This window comes from Choloepus didactylus, chromosome 1, assembly GCF_015220235.1.
Source record: "Choloepus didactylus isolate mChoDid1 chromosome 1, mChoDid1.pri, whole genome shotgun sequence".
In the NCBI taxonomy this organism is placed as follows: Eukaryota; Metazoa; Chordata; class Mammalia; order Pilosa; family Megalonychidae; genus Choloepus; species Choloepus didactylus.
In genome coordinates, this window is record NC_051307.1 from 167456534 (window position 1) to 167476921 (window position 20388).

At 39.7% G+C, this 20388-nt stretch overlaps 1 protein-coding gene across 2 annotated transcripts in view; it reads right to left on the reverse strand.

Annotated features, from left to right (window-relative positions):
* Window positions 1–19107, reverse strand: part of ANKRD28 (ankyrin repeat domain 28) — a 224628-nt gene extending 205521 nt beyond the window's left edge. For both annotated transcript variants that reach the window (XM_037845373.1, XM_037845379.1), the window contains exon 1: window positions 18788–19107. In XM_037845373.1, the coding sequence (XP_037701301.1) occupies window positions 18788–18814 (27 nt within the window). In that variant the 5' untranslated portion in view covers window positions 18815–19107. The remainder of the gene's footprint in view (window positions 1–18787) is intronic.
* Window positions 19108–20388: the final 1281 nt, after the last annotated feature.

Sequence of the window (20388 nt, forward strand, 5' to 3'; positions counted from 1 at the left end):
CTACTTACAATAGGTTCACAACCACAGAAATAGCTTATGTTTAAGAACATGTTTTCCTGGGGTACATATAGCTCCAAACCACCACAGCACCTAACAAAACAGCCCCACAATACATGAAGCAAAAATACATGACAGAAATGGAGAAATAGGCAATATAACAACAATAGTTGGAGACTTTGATACCCCACACTCAATAATGGATAAACAGCGAAACAAATAATCAGCAAGGATGCAGAAGATTTGAACAACACTATTAACCAACTTGACCTAAATTATAACATCTGTAAGAGACTCCACCCAAAAAAGCAGAATAAACATTCTTCTCAAGCCCATGTGGAACATTCTCCAGGACAGACCATAAAACAAGTCTCAAATTTAAAAGGACTGAAACGATACAAAGGATGTTCCTCTATCACAATGGAATTAAATTAGAAATTAACAGCAAAAAAAAAATTTTGGAAAACCCTCAAATGTTTAGAAATCAAACAACACTTCTAAATAGCACATGGGTCAAAAAAGAAATCTCAAAGGAAATTAGAATATATTTTGAGCTTAATGAAAATGAAAACAAAATACATCAATTTATGACACACGGGTACCATGCGCTTAGAGGTTAATTTATAACAGTATACACCAATATTAGGGGGGAAAAGATCTCAAGTAAGTTTTCCACCTTAAGAAACTATAAATAGACAAGCAAACAGAAGAAAAGAAATTATAAACATTAAGAGGAAAACAATGCAATAAATGAAAAAGCAGCAAACAATAAGCAAAAATTAGTTTCTTGAAACCATACAAAACTAAAAATTTTAGCTAGATTGACCAAGAAAAACATAATGAAGACACAAATTACTAAAATCAGAAACGAAAGACGAGTCATCACTACCAAGCTTTAGAGAAATTAAAAGAACTATAAGGGAATACCATGAACAACTTTATGTCAAATTACTGAAATTGACTCAAAAGGAAATAGAATCTGAATAAATCTCAATAATTACAAATCTTCCCACAAAGAAAAGCCCTGGTCCAGATAGCTTCATTGGCAAATTCTACCAAACATTTAAAGAATAATACTATCCTTCATGAACTCTTCCAGAAAACAGAAAAAGAACACTTCCTAATTCATTCTGAAGCCAATACTATCCTCAATCCAAAGGCCAATGTGTCGGGGTGGGGTGGGGTGGAAATCACAGGAAAACTAGAGACTGTATCTTTCAAGAAAAAAAATAAATAAAAATTCTTAACAAAGCATTAGCAAACTAAGGTGTTAAAAATAGGGTGGTATTGGGGGAAAAAATACAATCAATGCAAACTAGTGACTACAGTTAACAGAAACACTGTATTATGCTTCCTTTAATGTAACAAAGGCAATATACCAAAGCTAAATGCCTGTAAGAGGGGGACATAAGGGAAGGGTATGGGACTATTGGCACTGGTGATGTTGTCTGACTCTTTTATTGTACTTTAGTTGAATTCCATCTTTCCTTTTGTTGCTTTTCAGCTGTCATGTTTTTTTTTCTTTCTTTTTCTTTTGTCTCTCTACCTTCTTTGACTCTTCCTCCTTCTTTGTAGAAGAAATGGAGATATCCTTCTATAGATAGTGGTGATGGTGGTGAATACACAAATATGTGACTATACAGGAAACCACTGATTGTTTACTTAAGATGGAAAGTATGGTGGGTGAACAAAACCGTCTTAAAAAAAAAACAAAACAGGTTGATAAAGAAACCGTGAAGGCACTATATTGAGTGAAATAAGTCAGACACATAAGGACAAATATTGCATGGTCTCACTGACGTGAACTCATAATATGTAAACTCATAGACATGAAATATAAGTTACCAAGATACAGAATGAGGCTAAAGAATGGGGAGTGGTTGCTTATTATGAGCAGAATGTTCAACTAGGTTGAACTTAAGTGTTTGGAAATGGACACAGGTGACAGTAGCACATTACTGTGAAAATAACTAGCAACACTGAATGGTGTGTGAAGGTGGTGAAAAGGGGAAGCTTAGAGTCACGTATGTCACCAGAAAGAAAGTTGGAGGTTAAAAGACGGGAACATACAGAACAGTGAATCTGGTGGTGGACAATGTCCGTGATTAACTGTGCAAATATTAGAAATCTCTTTCATGAACTAGAACAAATGTATGACACTATAATTAGAAGTTAATAATAGAAGGGTATATAGGGAAAAATATATACCTATTGCAAACTGTGTACTACAGTTAGTATTTTAACATTCTTTCATCAACAGTAACAAATGTACTATACCAATACTATGAGTTAATAATGGAGGGGGTGGTGGTTAGGGGTACGGGAGGTTTTGAGTTTTCTTTTTTTGTCTTTATTTTCTGGAGTAAAGAAAATGTTCTAGAAATTGAAAAAAAAAATTAATTGATGTGATGGATGCACAGCTGTATGATGGTACCATGGGCAACTGATTATGCACTTTGGATCTTTGGATAATTGTAAGGTATGTGAACAACCTCAATAAAAATTATCTAATTGAATTCAGCAAAATACAACAGGAATTCTATACTTTGGCTGTTTTTAAAACAGGAAACATAAGATTACCATACAACCCAGCAATTCCACTCCTACAAATCTCATCAAGACATTATAATATGTCTACACAAAGATTTATACATGAATATTCACAGTAGCATTATTCAGAATAGCCAAAAATGGAAAACAATTCAAATTTCCATCAGGTGGTGAACGGCTTAAAAAAAAATGTGGTATATCCATACAATGGAACACTATTCAGCAATGCAGAACTGACATACGCTATAAATGAATGAACCACCCAAACTTTTATGCTAAGTGAAAGAAGTCAGGCACAAAAGGTCACATATAATATGATTCCACTTACATGAAATGTCCAGACAAGGCAAATCTAAAGAGACACCTGGGACATGGTTTCCAGGAATGAGCCTGTCCCTGGCATCACGGGATTGACAATGCCTTTTTGACCAAAAGGGGGAAAAGAAAGGCAACAAGATAAGGTTTTGGTGGCTAAGAGAATTCAAATAGAGTCAAGAGGTTGTCCTGGAGGTTACTCCTATGCAAGCTTCACCTAGATAGGCCAAATGACCACAGTATGATAAGCCCAAGTCAACAGTAGTCCTGAAAATCTTAAAGAATACCTGGATCCCTATATGAGACTCTATAAAGTTTCACTCACTAAGTTAATTCATCAGAAACTTAAATCCTTCAGAGTGCTCCTATGCCAGCTAAGTCTCAAAACCCAGCGGCAGTAGCCTCTTCAAGAACATCAACTAGATGTGTCCCTTTTGCTCATAAAGTTGACACCCCTTTGCAACACGAACTGGTCAGGGTGGTCACTGCCTACACTCCCCTGAAGATCAGGAAAGTGATTAAACTAGTGGAAGGGGTAGCAACAGACAAGATGGAACTTAACAAAGGATTATGAATACTGAATCTTTATATAATTTTCCTTTTCTTAGTTGCAAGGGTATTAGAATCGTTAGAAGGCAAGAATTGAAATGGTAGAAATGTAACCCACAGCATCCTTTGAAATTTGTTGTATAGCTACTTGCTAAATTGTAATTTGAGGGCTATACCTTTTTGTACATATGTTAGATTTCACAATAAGAAAATAACTGAAACTATGGTACTATAACTCATAGCAACTTTGGAAATTGGATAAATCATACTTCGAAAGATATTACCTTTTTGCACATATATTATATTTCATAACAAGGAAATAACTGAAACTGTGGAATTGTAATGTATAATAGTCTCTGAAATTTGCTCTCTAATGACTTGTTAAATTGCACTTGGAAAGGTATTACTTTTATGTATATACATTATATTCTACAATTTAAAAAAATGATTAAAAAAAAAAAAGGGAGAGAGAGAGACACCTAATCAATGGTTGCCTAGGGCTAATGGTGGAACCAGGAAGTAACTTCAAACAGGGCAAGGTATCTTTTCCAGTGATGGAAATGTTCTAAAACAGGACTGTGGTGATGGGTGCACAACTCTTTACATTCACCAAAAATGAATGAATGATACTCAGGTGAACTTTACAGTATTTATACCTCAATAAACTATTTAAAAAAGAAAGAAAGAAAGAAAGAAAGAAAAAGAACCACAAATCTGACCAACTTCTAGCTCCCTGAATCCAACTTCAAAGGTTATCAGCCACTAAAAATCTTAGTTGTATACAACACAACAGAAAACCAATGTGAACTGTTGCTGGAGAGAACCGAATTAGATAAAAGCGATTTTCTAACCAGGGAGGCTGGGCACACAGAAATGTGGAACTAGTGAAAGCTGTACAAATTCAGCACATTTTAGAATCAATGTAGTTTAGAGAAAAGTATACCTAAAAGGTGGCTCAGATTTCTGTCTCCAGTGATGATAACAAAAGAATACACGAAAAAAATTCACTTTTAAAATTTTGCATATTATTAGCCTTGACATATGCTAACGGAACGGAAAATGTTTTCACTCTCTCTGATCAAAGAAATTCAACACAAACAACTTTAACTTACTGCTTTATACGGAAGAAGGCAAGATTTGTTACATAGTAATTAATATATGGCACACTCAAACAGAAATCAGCCTTCTTTAAGTTAAATTCTGTAACTGGTGCTGCTTACTGGTTTTGCCAGATTAGAATCTTGGCTAGTAGGTAGTATCTATCTAAACCAGACACCAATATATAACAATATGTAGGAAAGATACAAAAAAAAATAAATAAAATTGAGATAAATAATACTGCTAAATCTCAGTTGAGGATAGGATTACAAGTGTAGGTAGAAGGACAGTCGGAGAAAGAAAAATGCATATTCATTCCTCTGAATCAAAAATAAGAGGAAAAAAAAGACACAAATCAAAGTATAAAAATACATGATTTGCAATTTAAAAAAGGGGATCAATGAGAAAGTTTGTGTGAGTAGGTATGCTTCTCTTTCCTTTGTAAATTAGGAGATATACATGCTAAAATGGAGAAAGATAGAAATTAAAGATTAACTGGTATAGAAAAGATATAAGGACTGTTAAACAACCATAATAATGCAGCTGATGTTAGGAAACAGAAAACTGGAGTATATTCACTTTTTTAAAATTATCTTTTCACCAATTTTCAGTGGCCCCAGGATTGAAACAGAGAATACACATAGTAGAAGTAACCCACTGGGTGAATGACATGGAGAATGGGTATAGAAGTTTAGATTGTTGGGTAACTCATCAACCACTATGTACTAGATATTTATAACATTCTCACAATCCAATGAAGCAGAAATTGCCATGCCCATTTTAATGTCTAAAAATACTCAGAAGATGGCAACATCCCAAATGTCTATCAACTGATGAACAGATAAATAAAATGCAGTATATATCCATTCAATGGAATAGTATACAGCAATAAAAATGTAATGAAATACTCATACCTACTAAAACATGGATGAACTTTGAAAACAGTATTAAGAAGCCAGTCACAAAAGACCACATATTAAAATATTTACATGAAATGTCCAGAATAGGCAAATCTATAAAAAGAGAAAGTAGATTAATGGTTGCCTAGGGCTGAGAGGAAAGGTGACTTAGGAAGAATGGGAAATGACTACTAAAAGGTATGGGTTTTTTGGGGGGGTGATGAAAATGTTCTAAAGCTAGACTATTGTGGTGGTTGCACAGTCCTCTAATTTTACTAAACAAAACAAACACTGAATTGTACATTTTTAATAGGTAAATTTCATGGTATGTGAAGAAGCTCATATTTAGTTTCTTGCCTACGATCGCACAATAAGAAAATGACACAGCTGGGCTTCAAATCCAGTTCTCTCACTCCACAGTCCTTTCCAATACAGTATAATGGTAACTACCATTTTTTGAGTGCCAACTATATGCCAGCAGTTTGACGGGCTCTCATGCAATTCATCACCGCTGGGAGAAAAGAAACTCTGGTCTCTTTTCTACGTGAGGAATAATCTGTCCAAGTTACAGAGCAGATTAAGTAAAGGAGCCAGAATTAAAAGCATGTGCTCGTGAAAAACTAAGATGGTGGCTAGGTAAGACAGGGCAAAAATACACCTCCGTGAAAAACACTAGATAAAAACTAGAAAGTAACCCAGAATACCGATTACAACGATGCGCCAGCTGGACGAGGTCTTCTAGTTCCACAGAGGCCATATACTTGGTGAAACCGGGAGTCTGCATTCTGAAACGAGTGAGTAAGCTGGCTGGAAGACCCGCAGCTGCACGGCGGTCTGGGAAAGCCAGGAGCAGCTGCAGCTGCGGTAGTGGGAACCACACAATAAAACACAGCAAGAGGGGGCTGGGCCAGCCTCTCGGTGTCTGGCCTGGAAGATAGCCCACTGCAGATACCCTTGGAGCCGGGGGAATGGAGGGGGGAGCCGGAAGCAGAAAGAAACCCTGCGGCTTGCAGCTGGCTCCCCGGAGGGCTGGATAAACTCCTGCCTGGGGCCGTGCCCACAGCCCAGAGCCCCGCCAGTTGTCCTGGAGCTGGGAAGGAGGAACTGTGCGAGGAGGGGGTTGTGGAGACGCCCCATTCGGCCATCCTTGCATCAGGATGAAAGCACCCCGGCACAGCCTGGCGGCCTGGGGCTTCCCTTGAAGGACGGCGCGCACTGGTGACATAGCACGGCATTCCCTCAGCAGAGGTCCTGGAGGATCGCGGCGGCGGGGAGATGGAGAACCCAGGGACACTACACCAAGTCCGGTTGTTTGTGGGACAGCGAGAGAGAGGGTTTGGGGCTGAAATGAAATAAAGGCTTAGACTCTTGCGGTGGCCTTGAATCCCCAAGAACCTGAGGGATTTGAATATTAAAACTGTCCTTCCTCCCTGGCCACCCATACATACGCCCCACATTCAGGGCAGATGGCTCCAGCAACACACCCAAACTGAGTTCTCCAACTGAACCCCACAAGAATCATTTCCCGACACACCATGGGAACAAGGTGGAGAACTGACTTCAGGGGTACAGGTGACTCACAGATGCCATCTGCTGGTTAGTCAGAGAAAGTGTACGCCACCAAACTGTGTTTCTGAAAAATTAGATATTTTTTTTTACAACTTGAAAGAACCCTATCAAGCAAAGCAAATGCCAAGAGGCCAAAAACAACAGAAAATCTTAATGCATATGATAAAACCAGACGACATGGAGAATCCAACTCCAAACACACAAATCAAGATATAGGAAGAGACAGAGTACCTCGCACAATTAATCAAAGAACTACAATCGAGGAATGAAAACATGGCAAAGGATTTAAAGGATATCAAGAAGACCATGGCCCAGGATATAAGCTACATAAAGAAGACCCTAGAAGAGCATAAAGAAGACACTGCAAGAGTAAATAAAAAAATAGAAGATCTTATGGAAATAAAAGAAACTTGGCCAAATTAAAAAGACTCTGGATATTCACAATACAAGACAAGAGGAAGCTGAACAATGTCTCAGTGTCCTAGAAGTCCACAGAACAGAAAATGAAAGAACAAAAGAAAGAATGGAGAAAAAAATGGAAAACATCGAAATGGATCTCAGGTATACGACAGATAAAATAAAATGTCCAAACTTAAGACTCACTGGTGTCCCAAAAGGGGAAGAGAAGGGTAAAGGTCTAGAAAGCGTATTCAAAGAAATTGTTGGGGAAAACTTCCCAAACCTTCTACACAATATAAATACACAAAGCATAAATGCCCAGAGAACTCCAAATAGAATAAATCCAAATAAACCCACTCCGAGCCATATTCTGATCAGACTGTCAAATACTGAAGAAACAGAGCAAGTTCTGAAAGCAGCAAGAGAAAAGCAATTCACCACATACAAAGGAAACAACATAAGACTAAGTTGTGACTACTCAGCGGCCACCACGGAGGCGAGAAGGCAGTGGCATGACATATTTAAAATTCTCAGAGAGAAAAATTTCCAACCAAGAATACTTTATCCAGCAAAACTCTCCTTCAAATTTGAGGGAGAGCTTAAATTTTTCACAGACAAACAAATGCTAAGAGACTTTGCCAATAAAAGACCTGCCCTACTTCAGATTCTAAAGGGAGCCCTACCAACAGAGAAACAAAGAAAGGACAAAGAGAAATAGAGAAATTTTAACAGACATATATAGTACCTTACATCCCAAATCACCAGGACACTCATTTTTCTCCAGTGATCATGGATCTTTCTCCAGAAGGGACCATAAGCTGGGACATAAAACAAGCCTCAAGAAATTAAAAAAAGAAAAAAAAATTGAATATACTCAAAGCACATTCTCCAACCACAGTGGAATACAAATAGAAGTCAATAATTTTTGAACTGTAACTCAACTATTTACTTCCTACAGGATATAAAATACACAAACTCTAATAACAAATCAGTGGTTTTGAACTCAATGTAAAATATGTAATTTTAGACAACTATATAAAGGTGGGGGAATGGAGGTGTATAGGAACATAGTTTATGTGTCCTACTGAAGTGAAAGTGGTATCAAAGAAAAACAAGATTGATACGGATTTAAGAGGTTAATTTTAAGCCCCACAGTAAACACAAAGAAATCATCAGAGAATATAACCATAGAGATGAAAAGTAGAGTTTGGGTTAAGAGAAATGGGGTAAGGGGCAATGGGGAGTTAAGAAATGAGTGTAGGGTTGATGTTTGAGGTGAAAGGAAATTTCTAGTAATGGATGATGGGAAAGAGCATTACTACATTCTAAATGTGATTAATCCCACTACTGGAATGCTAGGGAGGGGGTGGAATGGGAAGATTTAGGCTGTATATATGTCTCCACAATTGAACAACAACAACAAAAAAACAGTCTAAATAGATGACAATTGAATGCCAAGGATGAACTTGGATGGGATTGGAGGATAGAGGACAGGTGGCTCAAAGGGGCACAGTTGAGACATAAGGAAAAGGAAATACAGAATGTAAGCTTCGTATCATTGTTGAATCTCTTGTACTTCTTAGCTACACTTAATGGGATTGCATAAAAGAATGTTCTTGTTCATGGGAAGTGTATACGTGAATTATAATGTATGTTCAAGGATGTGTGCAGCTAACTCTCATATGTTCAGAAGACAGAGCAATAGATGACGGATGATAGGTAGGAAGGGAGGGAGGGAGGGAAAGAAATAGCGATGTGACAACACATTAAAGTTGGTGGATTGAGCTGTCAGGGTAGGATGGCATTCTGTGTATGGGGTTAGTATTGTTTTTGCAACTGTTCCTATAACTTTGAATTTATTTCAAAATAATAAAAAAAAGCATGTGCTCTACACCTCAGTCATTCAAATATGACTATCACAATTGTTTGCAATATCCATGTATGATCTTTATTATTTGCTTTTTTTTTTTTTTTAAGTCAGTCACTTCTCTTGCCTGACAAGTCATAGGAAAGAACGGAGATAAAACTGGAGGGGGTAGGACTGGAGCCAAGGATAGAAGTGGAGGATAAGAAGTGTAAAACTGACATTATAGCATCAGGGTGAAGAACTGCAAGTTAAGGATTCCACTGAGAAAGAAGGCTTGCTGAGACAAGGGTAGAGCCTGAGAAAGGTGTAGGAACTAAGGGAATGGCAAGTTGCAAGAGGCCAAGGCTGATACGAAGGGAAGGAAACTGAAAGTATTAGGTAGGAAATTGAGGCTCAGAAGGCTGGGCCAAAAGGGCTAAAGGAAGGGAGGTTGAAGAGCAAAAGCAGAAATGAGAGCCAAGTAGACAGGTGGATATTTAATAAAATAATCAGAATGTTAATTTTAACTATTTCCATTAAAATTATTATCAAGAAAACACAACATTTACCTACAGGGCCAAACAGCTGAAGACTAAAGGTATGATATAAATTAGTTTAAAAATACAAATGAACAACCAAGGGCAGTGGTTCCCAAATTGTAGGTGCTATATTGGTTAAAATAATAGCAGATGTTAGAAGAGAAAAATCCCAAAACCATGGTGTAACTCAAAAATCAGTGTTAATGTTCATATAGGAAGGAGGAGACAGGAGGGTGGAGACAACCCAGACTGACAGAAATTCAGCTCTCTTTAACCCATCATTCCCAAACACCACCAAGCCAGTAAGCAGGGGAATCATTCAAGGAGGTTTGTATTTGCCAGGGCTGAACTGACACTCAACACTTGTGCTTAATTTTCCATGGCAAGACCTCAATCACATGGCCTTCCCCAACTGTAAGTGGGGCTGGTAAATATAAGTTAGCTAAGGGCCAAGAGAAAAGGAAGCAAGCTCCATGAAGAGCTAGCTGGTCTTTACCACAAGAGGTTTTAATATACAGATTCTGGAGCATCACCCCAAGTGATTCTCATTTGTCAGGTCTGTTAAGATCCCCAAGTGATTCTGATAGATGCACAAGTTAGGACACACCGGTTTAGAAGTAAAGAGCTTGGGATAACTGGGAAAAGCATTTCTACGGAAAAATTTAAATCAATATGCTGGAAAAAAAAGAAAACTAGAAGGTGACCAAAAAAATTGAGTCTTTCTGCCTAAGAGATAGTCTTCCCTCTTTTGGCCCATGTAACAGTCTTTATGGCTCTCTTTGTAACCCTCTGGTACCTTCTTCTCAGGCTTCTTTTCCTCTTCTTGTAAGTCTCTAGTCTCCATTATACTCTCCTTGGCCATAACTTCTTTTCTTTCCTCCTTATTCAACTGTCTCCAGAAACACTTCTCTAGGCCCAGCCTCACATTCATAACAACACTTCTCCATATAGATTTCCCACTACTAGGACTTCAATATATCCAAAACTGAATTCATCTTACTCTCAAGTCATCTGTTCTTACACACCCTATCCACCTTGGCCCCCGGTCAAAACTCGGGGGGGGGGGGCCTGAAAATTCCTCCTTCTCCTTTAGCCCCTATAATCCAGTTAGCAAGTCTGATCAATTTTAGTTCCTAAATATCTCTGGAATACATTCCCACTGCTAGTCTCTTAGTGTATGTCTTCTCTTCACAAATGGATAGAACACTTCCAGCTCCCCTGCCTCCAACTTTACCCTCAATAACAATCCATATTCTACACTAACTTTTATTCCCCAGAATTCATTCAAATTGCAAATCTAACACTGATTCCTTGCATCCAATCTTTCCACAGCTGCCAATGCTTTCAGAATTGAATAAAGTTCCAACTCCTTAAAACTCAGTAAACAGGATCTTCAATGAAAAAGCCAATCATCAAATTCATATGGGAAGGGTCCCCTAACAGCCAAAACCATCTTGAAAAAGAACAAAGTTGTAGTATTTACACGTCAAGATTACAGAGATATCTTATTACAAAGATACAGTAATCCAAACAGTGACATACAGACTAATGGAACAGAAATGACAAGTCAGACATAAACCCTTACATACAGACAATAGACTTTTGACAAGGATGCCAAGTCCATTCAATGGGGACAGAGCCTCTCCAAGAAATGGTGCTAGGTAAATCAGATAACCATATACAAAAGAATGACGTCTGATCCCTACACTTCACACTATATATAAAAGTAGATCAAAGACCTCAATATAAGAATTAAAACTATAAAACCCCTAGAAGAAAACAAGAAAGGAACAGATTCAGGGCCTCGTATTAGGCAACTGACTCTTAAGACTTTACACCAAAAGCACAATCAACAAAAGAAAAAGTAGATAAACTGAACTTTATCAAAATTAAAAACATATGCAGAAAGGACATTATCAAGAAAGTGAAAAGACAACCTACAGAATGGGAGAAAATATTTAGAAACCATATATCGGATAAGGATTTACTATCCAGAATATATAGACTTCCTACAATTCAAAAACAAAAAGTTAAACAACCCAATTTAAAAATGAGCAAAGGATTTGAACAGACATTTCTCAAAAGACGATATACAAGTGGCCAATAAGCACATGAAAAGATGCTCAACATCATTAGCTATAAGGGACAAATAAATCAAAACTCCAATAAGATACCATTTCACATCCACTAGATAGGCTATTATTTTAAAAATGGAAAGTAAGTGTTGGCAAGGATGTGGACAAACAGGAACCCGTGTACATTTGATGGTGGGAATGTAAAATGGTGCAGCAGCTGTGGAAAAGTTTGACAGTTCCTCAGAGAATTAACTAGAGAATCACCATATGACTTGGCAATCCCACTTCTAGTACTATATCCAAAATAAATGAAAGCAAGGACTCAAACAGATATTTGCAAACCAATGTTCATAGCAACATTATTCACAACTGCCAAAAGGCAGAAGCAACCCAAGTATCCATCAGCTGATGAATGGGTAAATAAAATGTGATATATACATACACAATGGAACATGATTCAGTCATAATGGAATAAAGTTCTGATACATGCTACAACATGGATGAACCTAAAAATTATCAATGAATGAAAAAACAGACACAAAAAGACAATACACATCTCACTTACATGAAATGACTAGAATATGCAAATTCACAGTCAGAAATTAGAATACTTAAATGTAGTGCTCAACTGTAATAACTCTCAATTCTAGGCTTCTAGAACAAGTAGTTCTCTACCAACTGTTTCCTGAGTTCTTTTTAAGTATTTTAACTGTCCAGTGTCACATGTTTTAAAGTTATCTGTGGCCTTAAACGCTGAAGAATAGAAAGGATGTACCTTTAAGTTCATAATAACTAAACTTAGATAAGAGTAAAACATCAATTAAGAATTTGAACTTAAATTTATTAGGCAAAAATGGCTGTGGGAATAGTAATTCTATCCAGACTCCACTTTGGAATGCCAATCAGCAAACACACAGAAGAATCCTAGGAAATTTTTTTTTTTAATCATATAAGGAGGGTAGATGAATCACTTAATAGTATAAACAAGAAATGGGAGAAAGGGAGAGTGGAAATTAAACTTATTTGAGAACTTTGATCATTTTAACTTTAGATTTGTACACAACGGACTAGGAACAGTTTAAAACATATTGGAGGTTTTATGGTTAACTGTCCATAGGATACATTCTTCAGAACAAAAAGACTTAATCCTAAACTATTTCCCCAAGCACATAGGATTTTCCAGGGGCATTTCACCCCAGCCCACATAGAATGTATTCGCTGAATATAAACTTTACATTAGACTAGCACAATAAAAATGAACTAAGATAAAATGGTGAAAAACCTAACATAACCCAAATTTAAATACTTGGATTATCTGCTCTTTTTTCACTACCATAATCAATGTTCGACTGCATTTTCATAATTTAATTTACCCTAGTGGGACTATGTAACAAAAAACTGTTTAACAGTCATCTTCAATTGCCATATGAATATCTGAAAGTCATTCTCAATTGTACATGTAAGTGAACCATTAATTTGGCTACAAGGGACTTTTAAAGATATTCTCATTCCCATTCAGACTCCTGTTTAGCACTTAATGCACTCAGTTTATATATAATACATTACATATGTTGTGAATTATAGTAAAAGCCATCTAACTGGCCTTGGGTGCCCCCTGTTTATCTGTCTTTTATATTCTACTCTTCTAAAACCTGTAATGTAGTGGTTATTTAACTTTTGGGGGTGATGGCCCCCTCTGAGAATCTAACATACATACATATAGACACAATCCTCCTGAAGCCCTTCGCAGACCTAGTAAGAAAGCCCAGCTACAATGACTGTCCATCACCTACCAATCAAGTCCAAACCTCTCAGCCAGGTATCCAAAATACTTCAAAATGTATTCATAATGTAATCACAGTCAGCCTAGCTAATCTATCTCCCACTGCTTTCCAACTACACACACCAATCAGTGTTATCTCCTTACTACCCCCAACATATGTGCCTTCACGGTTCCCCTTTGTTGCTTTCATGAACAACTATTTACTTTCTACAAATCCTTCCAGGTGAACCTAAAACACCTCCCATGCCAGGCGGGTTTCCCTCTGCCCACAATCAGATCATCATCTTTGTGAATTCTGAAACATGTTACGGGCACCTCTTATGGAGGGCACCTTTCTACTTTGTATGGTATCCAAAAAGTCAGTAAACAGGATACACTTATTTTTAAACTGTATGTTGGTTACATTTTCAAATAATATGCTCCATATGTTTTTCTCCAACCTCCACAATCCTTTTCATGTGAATTATTTCAGATACCCTGAAGCTATGTGTGTCTTTTCTCCTCTTTTAGCCAATACAATCCTTAAAGGCAGAGATGGTAGATACTACGCCCTTGTGCCCTCTGCAGCCTCTAGCATAAAGCAGGAGGTTACTTGATAGAGCACTTGACTACATTTTTGAGGCATTCCATATCCCCAATTATAAGATCACCCAAGGATCGAGACATCATCAATTTTTTTTTTCCTACGGAAAGTTCAAAAAACAAAGACCATTAGTGGGTACTGGACCAAGTGAGAACTAACTATGCAAAATAGTTATTCTCATCAATGTAATACTTACTCACCAAGGTATGCCAACCCTGTTCAAAAAACCTTCAACTTACCTAATGACCATTAACATGAAGGGAGCACAAAAATGGTTCCCATACAAAAATAATCCAAACATAAAAGCTATTATCCTTTTTAGCACTAATGCAAAGTTTAACTTTAGTTCTAAAACAAATTCAGAAAATAGAAACAATTAGCACCCCCAAATCATACTTACGCACACTACAGGAGGCAGTGAAATAGCATAAAAGGGTAAGAACTTTTTTTAGAACTCTTAAACCTAACAGAAAAGTTTATTATAACCAAGTGATTCAAACTTACAACATGGATGAACCTAGAAAATATTATGCTAGGTGAAAAAAGTCAGACAAAAAGGTCACGTATGATACGATTCCATTTATATGAACCCTCCAGAATAAGCATAGCCATAGAACATAAGCAAATTAGTGGTTACCAGATGATGGGAAGGAGGAACTGGGAGTTATTGCTAATAAGTATGGGTTTGTTTGTTGTTGTTTTTGTGTGATGAAAAATGTCTGGAATTATATAGTGGTAATGGGTGTACAGCTTTGTGAATATACCAGAGAACAGGGATGAATTTTATAGCATGTAAATTAATCTCCATTTTTTAAAGTTTATGACCAATTGGTTATTTCATCTCGAAGAAAACTTTTTAATAGGAATCTCATTTTGTAGTTGGTTTTCTCAAGCTGAACTAAACTTGAAGTTACAAACTGGTCCCCTAAAAGCCCTTGTTTTAAACCACAGCATTAACTGATGTCAATTTGTATTACCAACTGACCAACATTTATAGTGAGGGAAATTTTGCATAAGAATCTGAATTTCTGCCATCCAGAAAAAAAAAAAAGGAGTTCTCAAAACACTAGGCACCCCTATACAGCAACAGTGGCCTGGAGCAGACCAGCAATTAACACACCTGCTCTTAATTGCCATCTCTCCATCATAGTGTTCTAAACACAGAAGCTAGGTGTCGCATGCAATTTAGCTTCTCACTTGCGGCATTTTGATACGGTCAACCAACACCCAAATAGCTTCTCTTATGTACATAACCTGCATAACTTGTAGACATTTGATTGTAATCTAAATAAAGATCTTCTACCTCTCTTATTAGAGTGTATTATGAATCATCAGTACATTAAAATGTAATCATGTATGGTTATATTTTTACCAACTGAAAAGACAAAAATCATGACAGTGACACCTGTTGAATAAAACCCTGCTATTGTTACATATTCCTGCTGTATAAACTAAAGTTAAACAATCTGGTGAAAAGTTCATGCTTCTACTCCTACAAACAGAAAACAAATTATTTTAGATTAAAAAGCAAAAATTATGTTCGTCTAATAACAGAGGTATAGTAAAAAATTTTTACCCCTATAATTAGGTGTTGGAACAAAATGAGGGAAAGCTGTCTTACTCAGATTGATTGGATATGAGAACAAATCGCTTTATTTACTCACTGATTTTATATATAAACCATCAACTCTCCTGATGCTTAAATGCACAAAGAAAAACAACCTCTTTTCACTTCTCCCTTCTACATATCAGGTTATATTTTGCAACCCTAAAGAAAACAAAATACAAGGTGAATATGGAAACAGACCTAGCAATGCGGGTTCTACTATGCCTCAAATGTAAATTAGGCTTTTGAGCTAAATGTTATGTCTAGTACTTTCCAGCTTTAAAATCCTGTGTACCTGGAATATGACCCCGGGGAGGAATGTAGACCCGGCATCGCGGGATGGAGAACATCTTGACCAAAAGGGGGATGTGAAAGGAAATGAAATAAGCTTCAGTGGCAGAGAGATTCCAAAAGGAGCCGAGAGGTCACTCTGGTGGGCACTCTTATGCACAATATAGACAACCCTTTTTAGGTTCTGATGAATTGGGGTAGCTGGTGGTAGATACCTGAAACCATCAAACTACAACCCAGAACCCATGAATCTTGAAGACAATTGTATAAACATGTGGCTCATGAGGGGGGACAGTGGGATTGGGGGGGCCATGGGGATCACACTCCCCTTTGTCTAGTTTGTGGATGGATGAGTGGAAAGGTGGGGGAAGGAAACAAACAAACAAACAGACAAGGGCGCCCAGTGTTCTTTTTTACTTTAGTTGCTCTTTTCACTTTAATTATTATTCTGGTTATTTTTGTGTGTGTGGTAATGAGGGTGTTGGGGATTGATTTTGGTGATGAATGTACAACTATGTAATGGTACTGTGAACAATCGAATGTACAAGTTGTTTTGTATGATTGCATGGTATGTGAATATATCTCAATAAAATGAATATTAAAAAAAAAAAAATCCTGCGCACCTATCCAGATCTTGTCCTCCTTTCCTCCAAATTAAATAATTCATTAGCTGAAATGCTTTTTGTGAAGATGGGGAAGGTTAAAATAGTACTTGCATTCCTTTTCATTTTTACCATTTCTAATTACCAATAAAATATCAGCATATAACATAACTTCTAACAGCAGCTATTCCCTTAAACTAGGCAAAAACAAACTCATTCCTCAACATCTTCCAAAAGAAAACCAGGTGGGATAATTACTTAGTGGTTTAGAGGTAAACTTCAATGTTCTTTTCCCTCTCTGACCCAGGCCATTTCATTAACTTGTGGCAGTACCCACATTATAGGTGAAAATTTAAAGCTCAACATTACTACTGAGTATCACTGCATATTATGTAAAACTGGAGTAGGATCAAAATTGCTTCATAATCTCAATTCCTAAGCATACAAATGCAAAGATGCAAATGGATTTTGTGTCCAACTGAAAAAATCCCATTTCGTTTTAAACCTGATAGTGAATAAAATGGGAAGCTCTCTCAAAAGTTCACCCAATTCCTAATGCACACGATCTGAATCACAAAAAACTTTTTCAAAGCATAGGATAGAAAAAAAATCAATGGTTACTTCAGTCATCATTTACAGAAACACTAAACGCCATTAGATTGGTAAAGATTAGTGTAAAACCTAGATCTTTAGTTTTGCCTGTTAAAAGAGTATAACATGAGTCAACTGTACAGAAATTGGTTTCCAAAGAGAAACCAATTTGTTTTATGCTTCAACTGTGCTTTCCTTGTTATTCTTTAACAGTGATGTCCAAAAGAACATTCTGTGATGAGAGATGTTCTGTATTTGTGATGTCCAAAAAGATGGCCAGTAAGCCACATGTGGCTACTGAGTGCTTAAAATATGACTAGCAGTACTAAGGAACTGCATTTTTACTTCTATTTACTTTTAATTAATTTAATTTAAATTGCCACATGAGGCTAATGGATACCATACTGGACGCCACAGTCCTATAATTTGAAATATAAAGTATAAACCTTTAATGATAAGAGCTAGAACCCTCCTGCTACCAAAGTATACAAAACTTCAGCCATCCACCTAAACAAAGAATTTCCTATGAAATGAGAATTCATTAAACTACTTACATGCAGAATTTAAAGTACAATATTCACTAAAAAAAACATCAAAAAACACATCTCAAGTTCCGTCCTCACTATTTTCCAAAAGAGGTACTAATTTACGGAATAGAGTCCCAACGAATGCAAATTACTTTCCCTTCAAATCTGTCCAGTATCTTCCGTTTGGAAAAACAATACTAATAACGTTTCCTGCGACTCGGTAAATTTCACAAGTTTCTTTTCCTTAAAAGAGATACATATGTTTCAGACGGTCTGCAATGTCATGGAAGCCTTATTACCTATCTTTCCATGTTTTTAGGTTACGAATTATTGATACAGTTGCGATTTCGTTACCAGTCACAAAGTATTTTTTCAGTCCAAGAGTCATGAGTCTTTCTGGCATTTCAGGTATCTTTGACCAGCTCTGCCTAAGTCAAGAAAAGTAACCAAGATGGTGTACAAAATGTCAAAAGAAAATAAGCCTGGGAAAGTATACGTTGAGGCATCAGCCCCTAAGCAGAATCAACCGCCTTTAACCCGGAGAGTGTGCCTGGAACTATCCGACCAAGCAAACAGGCGAGCAAGGTCGTGACCCCAGGTCAGGGCAGACCGCGACGCTCCCACCCAGCAGCGGGAAGCCACCTGTTAGGCCCGAGCCTCACCTGGCAGGCGACAGGAAGCGCAGACCCGGCAGCGCGCTGGACGCAAAGACGGCGAACGTGCGACCCGCCCATCTGGCGGCAGCGACCGGAGGCGGTGGCAAGACCCCTGGAGACACGTGGGCTTCACCGGGGACACGGGAGACGCTGACAGCCGGGTCGCCACATGCCCGCAGACCCTGACTGGTCGCCCCACCCCTGTCCCCAGGACCGGACCTGCTCCTCTTGCACCCAGTACACCACCTGCCCACGCTCCCACCCTACCTCCGCTCCCGGTCGGCGCGCTCCCGCCTGGCCGCCCTCACCTACCTGGTCGCGGAGTTTGAGAAACGCCATGGCGGACGCCTCCGCCGTCCTGGCCCGCTGCTCCCGCCCCGGTGGCCTCGACCGCTGCCCGGGGCCGACAGGTCGGCGGCCAGCTGCACTGAGTAGACCGGGTGGGGGGCGGCACCGCCTCCGGGCCGCCCGCCGCCGCCGCCGCCGCCAAGAGGTGAGGAGCCCGGCCGGTCCCGCCTCCTCTTGACTCCCCGCCCTCTTCCTTCCTTTCTTTCTGTTTCCCTCTGCTGCCTACACACGCTGTCTCCGCCGCTGCTGTTGCTGCCGCCGCTCTTTCTTCTGCTCCTCCTCCTCACGCCCCCTACCCGAAATACCCGGGCAGCCCCCGCGGCCGCGCCGCTCCAGCCAGCGGCTGCGGCGGCATCCAAACTCCACTCCACAATATTACCACCACCGCCCGCCGCGATTGGCCGCCGAGCGGGGGAGAGGCCAGAGTAAGCCAAGCGCCCATTGGCCAGGCTGCCGCGTTCGCTCGTGCCCCCCCTCCGCCTCCCAGAGAGGGTGGGGACAGGCAGGAGGAAACCGCGAGGGGTGGGTTCCGAGCTACCGCCGTGCGGGGAGGGGGAGTCGAAAGGGGAGTCGGGGGAGGGGCGGCCAGGTGTCCCGGCTCCCGGGCGCGCGGCCCGGGTGCGGTAGGCGGGGCCCAGGGCTGGGGGGGACTGGACTCCGGGAGGTAATGGTAACGGCCCGGAACTCGCACGTGGAGATCGAGTGAAGCGCGCCCCAGAGCCTGGAGAAGATGAAGGAGCGGAGTGAGGGGCGGGCGGGGCGCGAGAGGTGGGCACCTGGGAGCTGCGGTTCTCCCGGAAGCGGCAGAAGACGAACGGGACTCGCACAGAATAGTGAAGATGCGCCCCTGGGCTTGAGGAGGATGAAGAAGCCAAGCGGGTGGGGAAAGGTGGTCACAGGGAAGCTGCTGCCCTCGTTGGGGCGGCGGGTGGAGCCTGAGAAGGGGGCCAGTGATGAATTGGACAGGACTTGCACTTCGAGGGAGAATAAAGACGCTCCATCGCCCATCCAACCCTACCTGCACATGCCCCTGGACTTGGGGAGGATGGAGGAGGCGCGGAAGGTGTGAAAGGGGACAAGGACAGCAGCTGTGGGTGAGGGGAAGGAACATGCTGGCGTTCGGGACGGAAGGGCGGAGTCTTTGCAGCCAAACAGGTTATGGACGGCCAACCCTTTCTTTGCTCTCAGTCTCAATCCGAAGCAAGGCTGTGGTTCCGCACCCAAAAGCCTCCCTGCTAGGCTTGCCTTTTTTTTTTTTTTTTTTTTTTTTTTTTTGTCTTCTTTCGAATCTGAAAGGTTTTGCCTCCCGCTTGAGAAAAATCAATTAAAAAAATTTTAAAAGATGTGCAGGACTTCCAATAAATAGCATCCTTGGATGGAGGAGAAGAGGAATGACTCCCTCACCCTGCCACACACACTCCCACGCCACCCCACAGCTCTGAAACGGCTTTTCTTTCTTAGGCAGCCGCACACTGTTACCATTCCAGGCTTGTGTGGGAGAAGATCGTTGTGCGCCTGTGCCTATCCGCCCGGGTGGCACCAGCCCCTGTTTAATAAAAGGTACA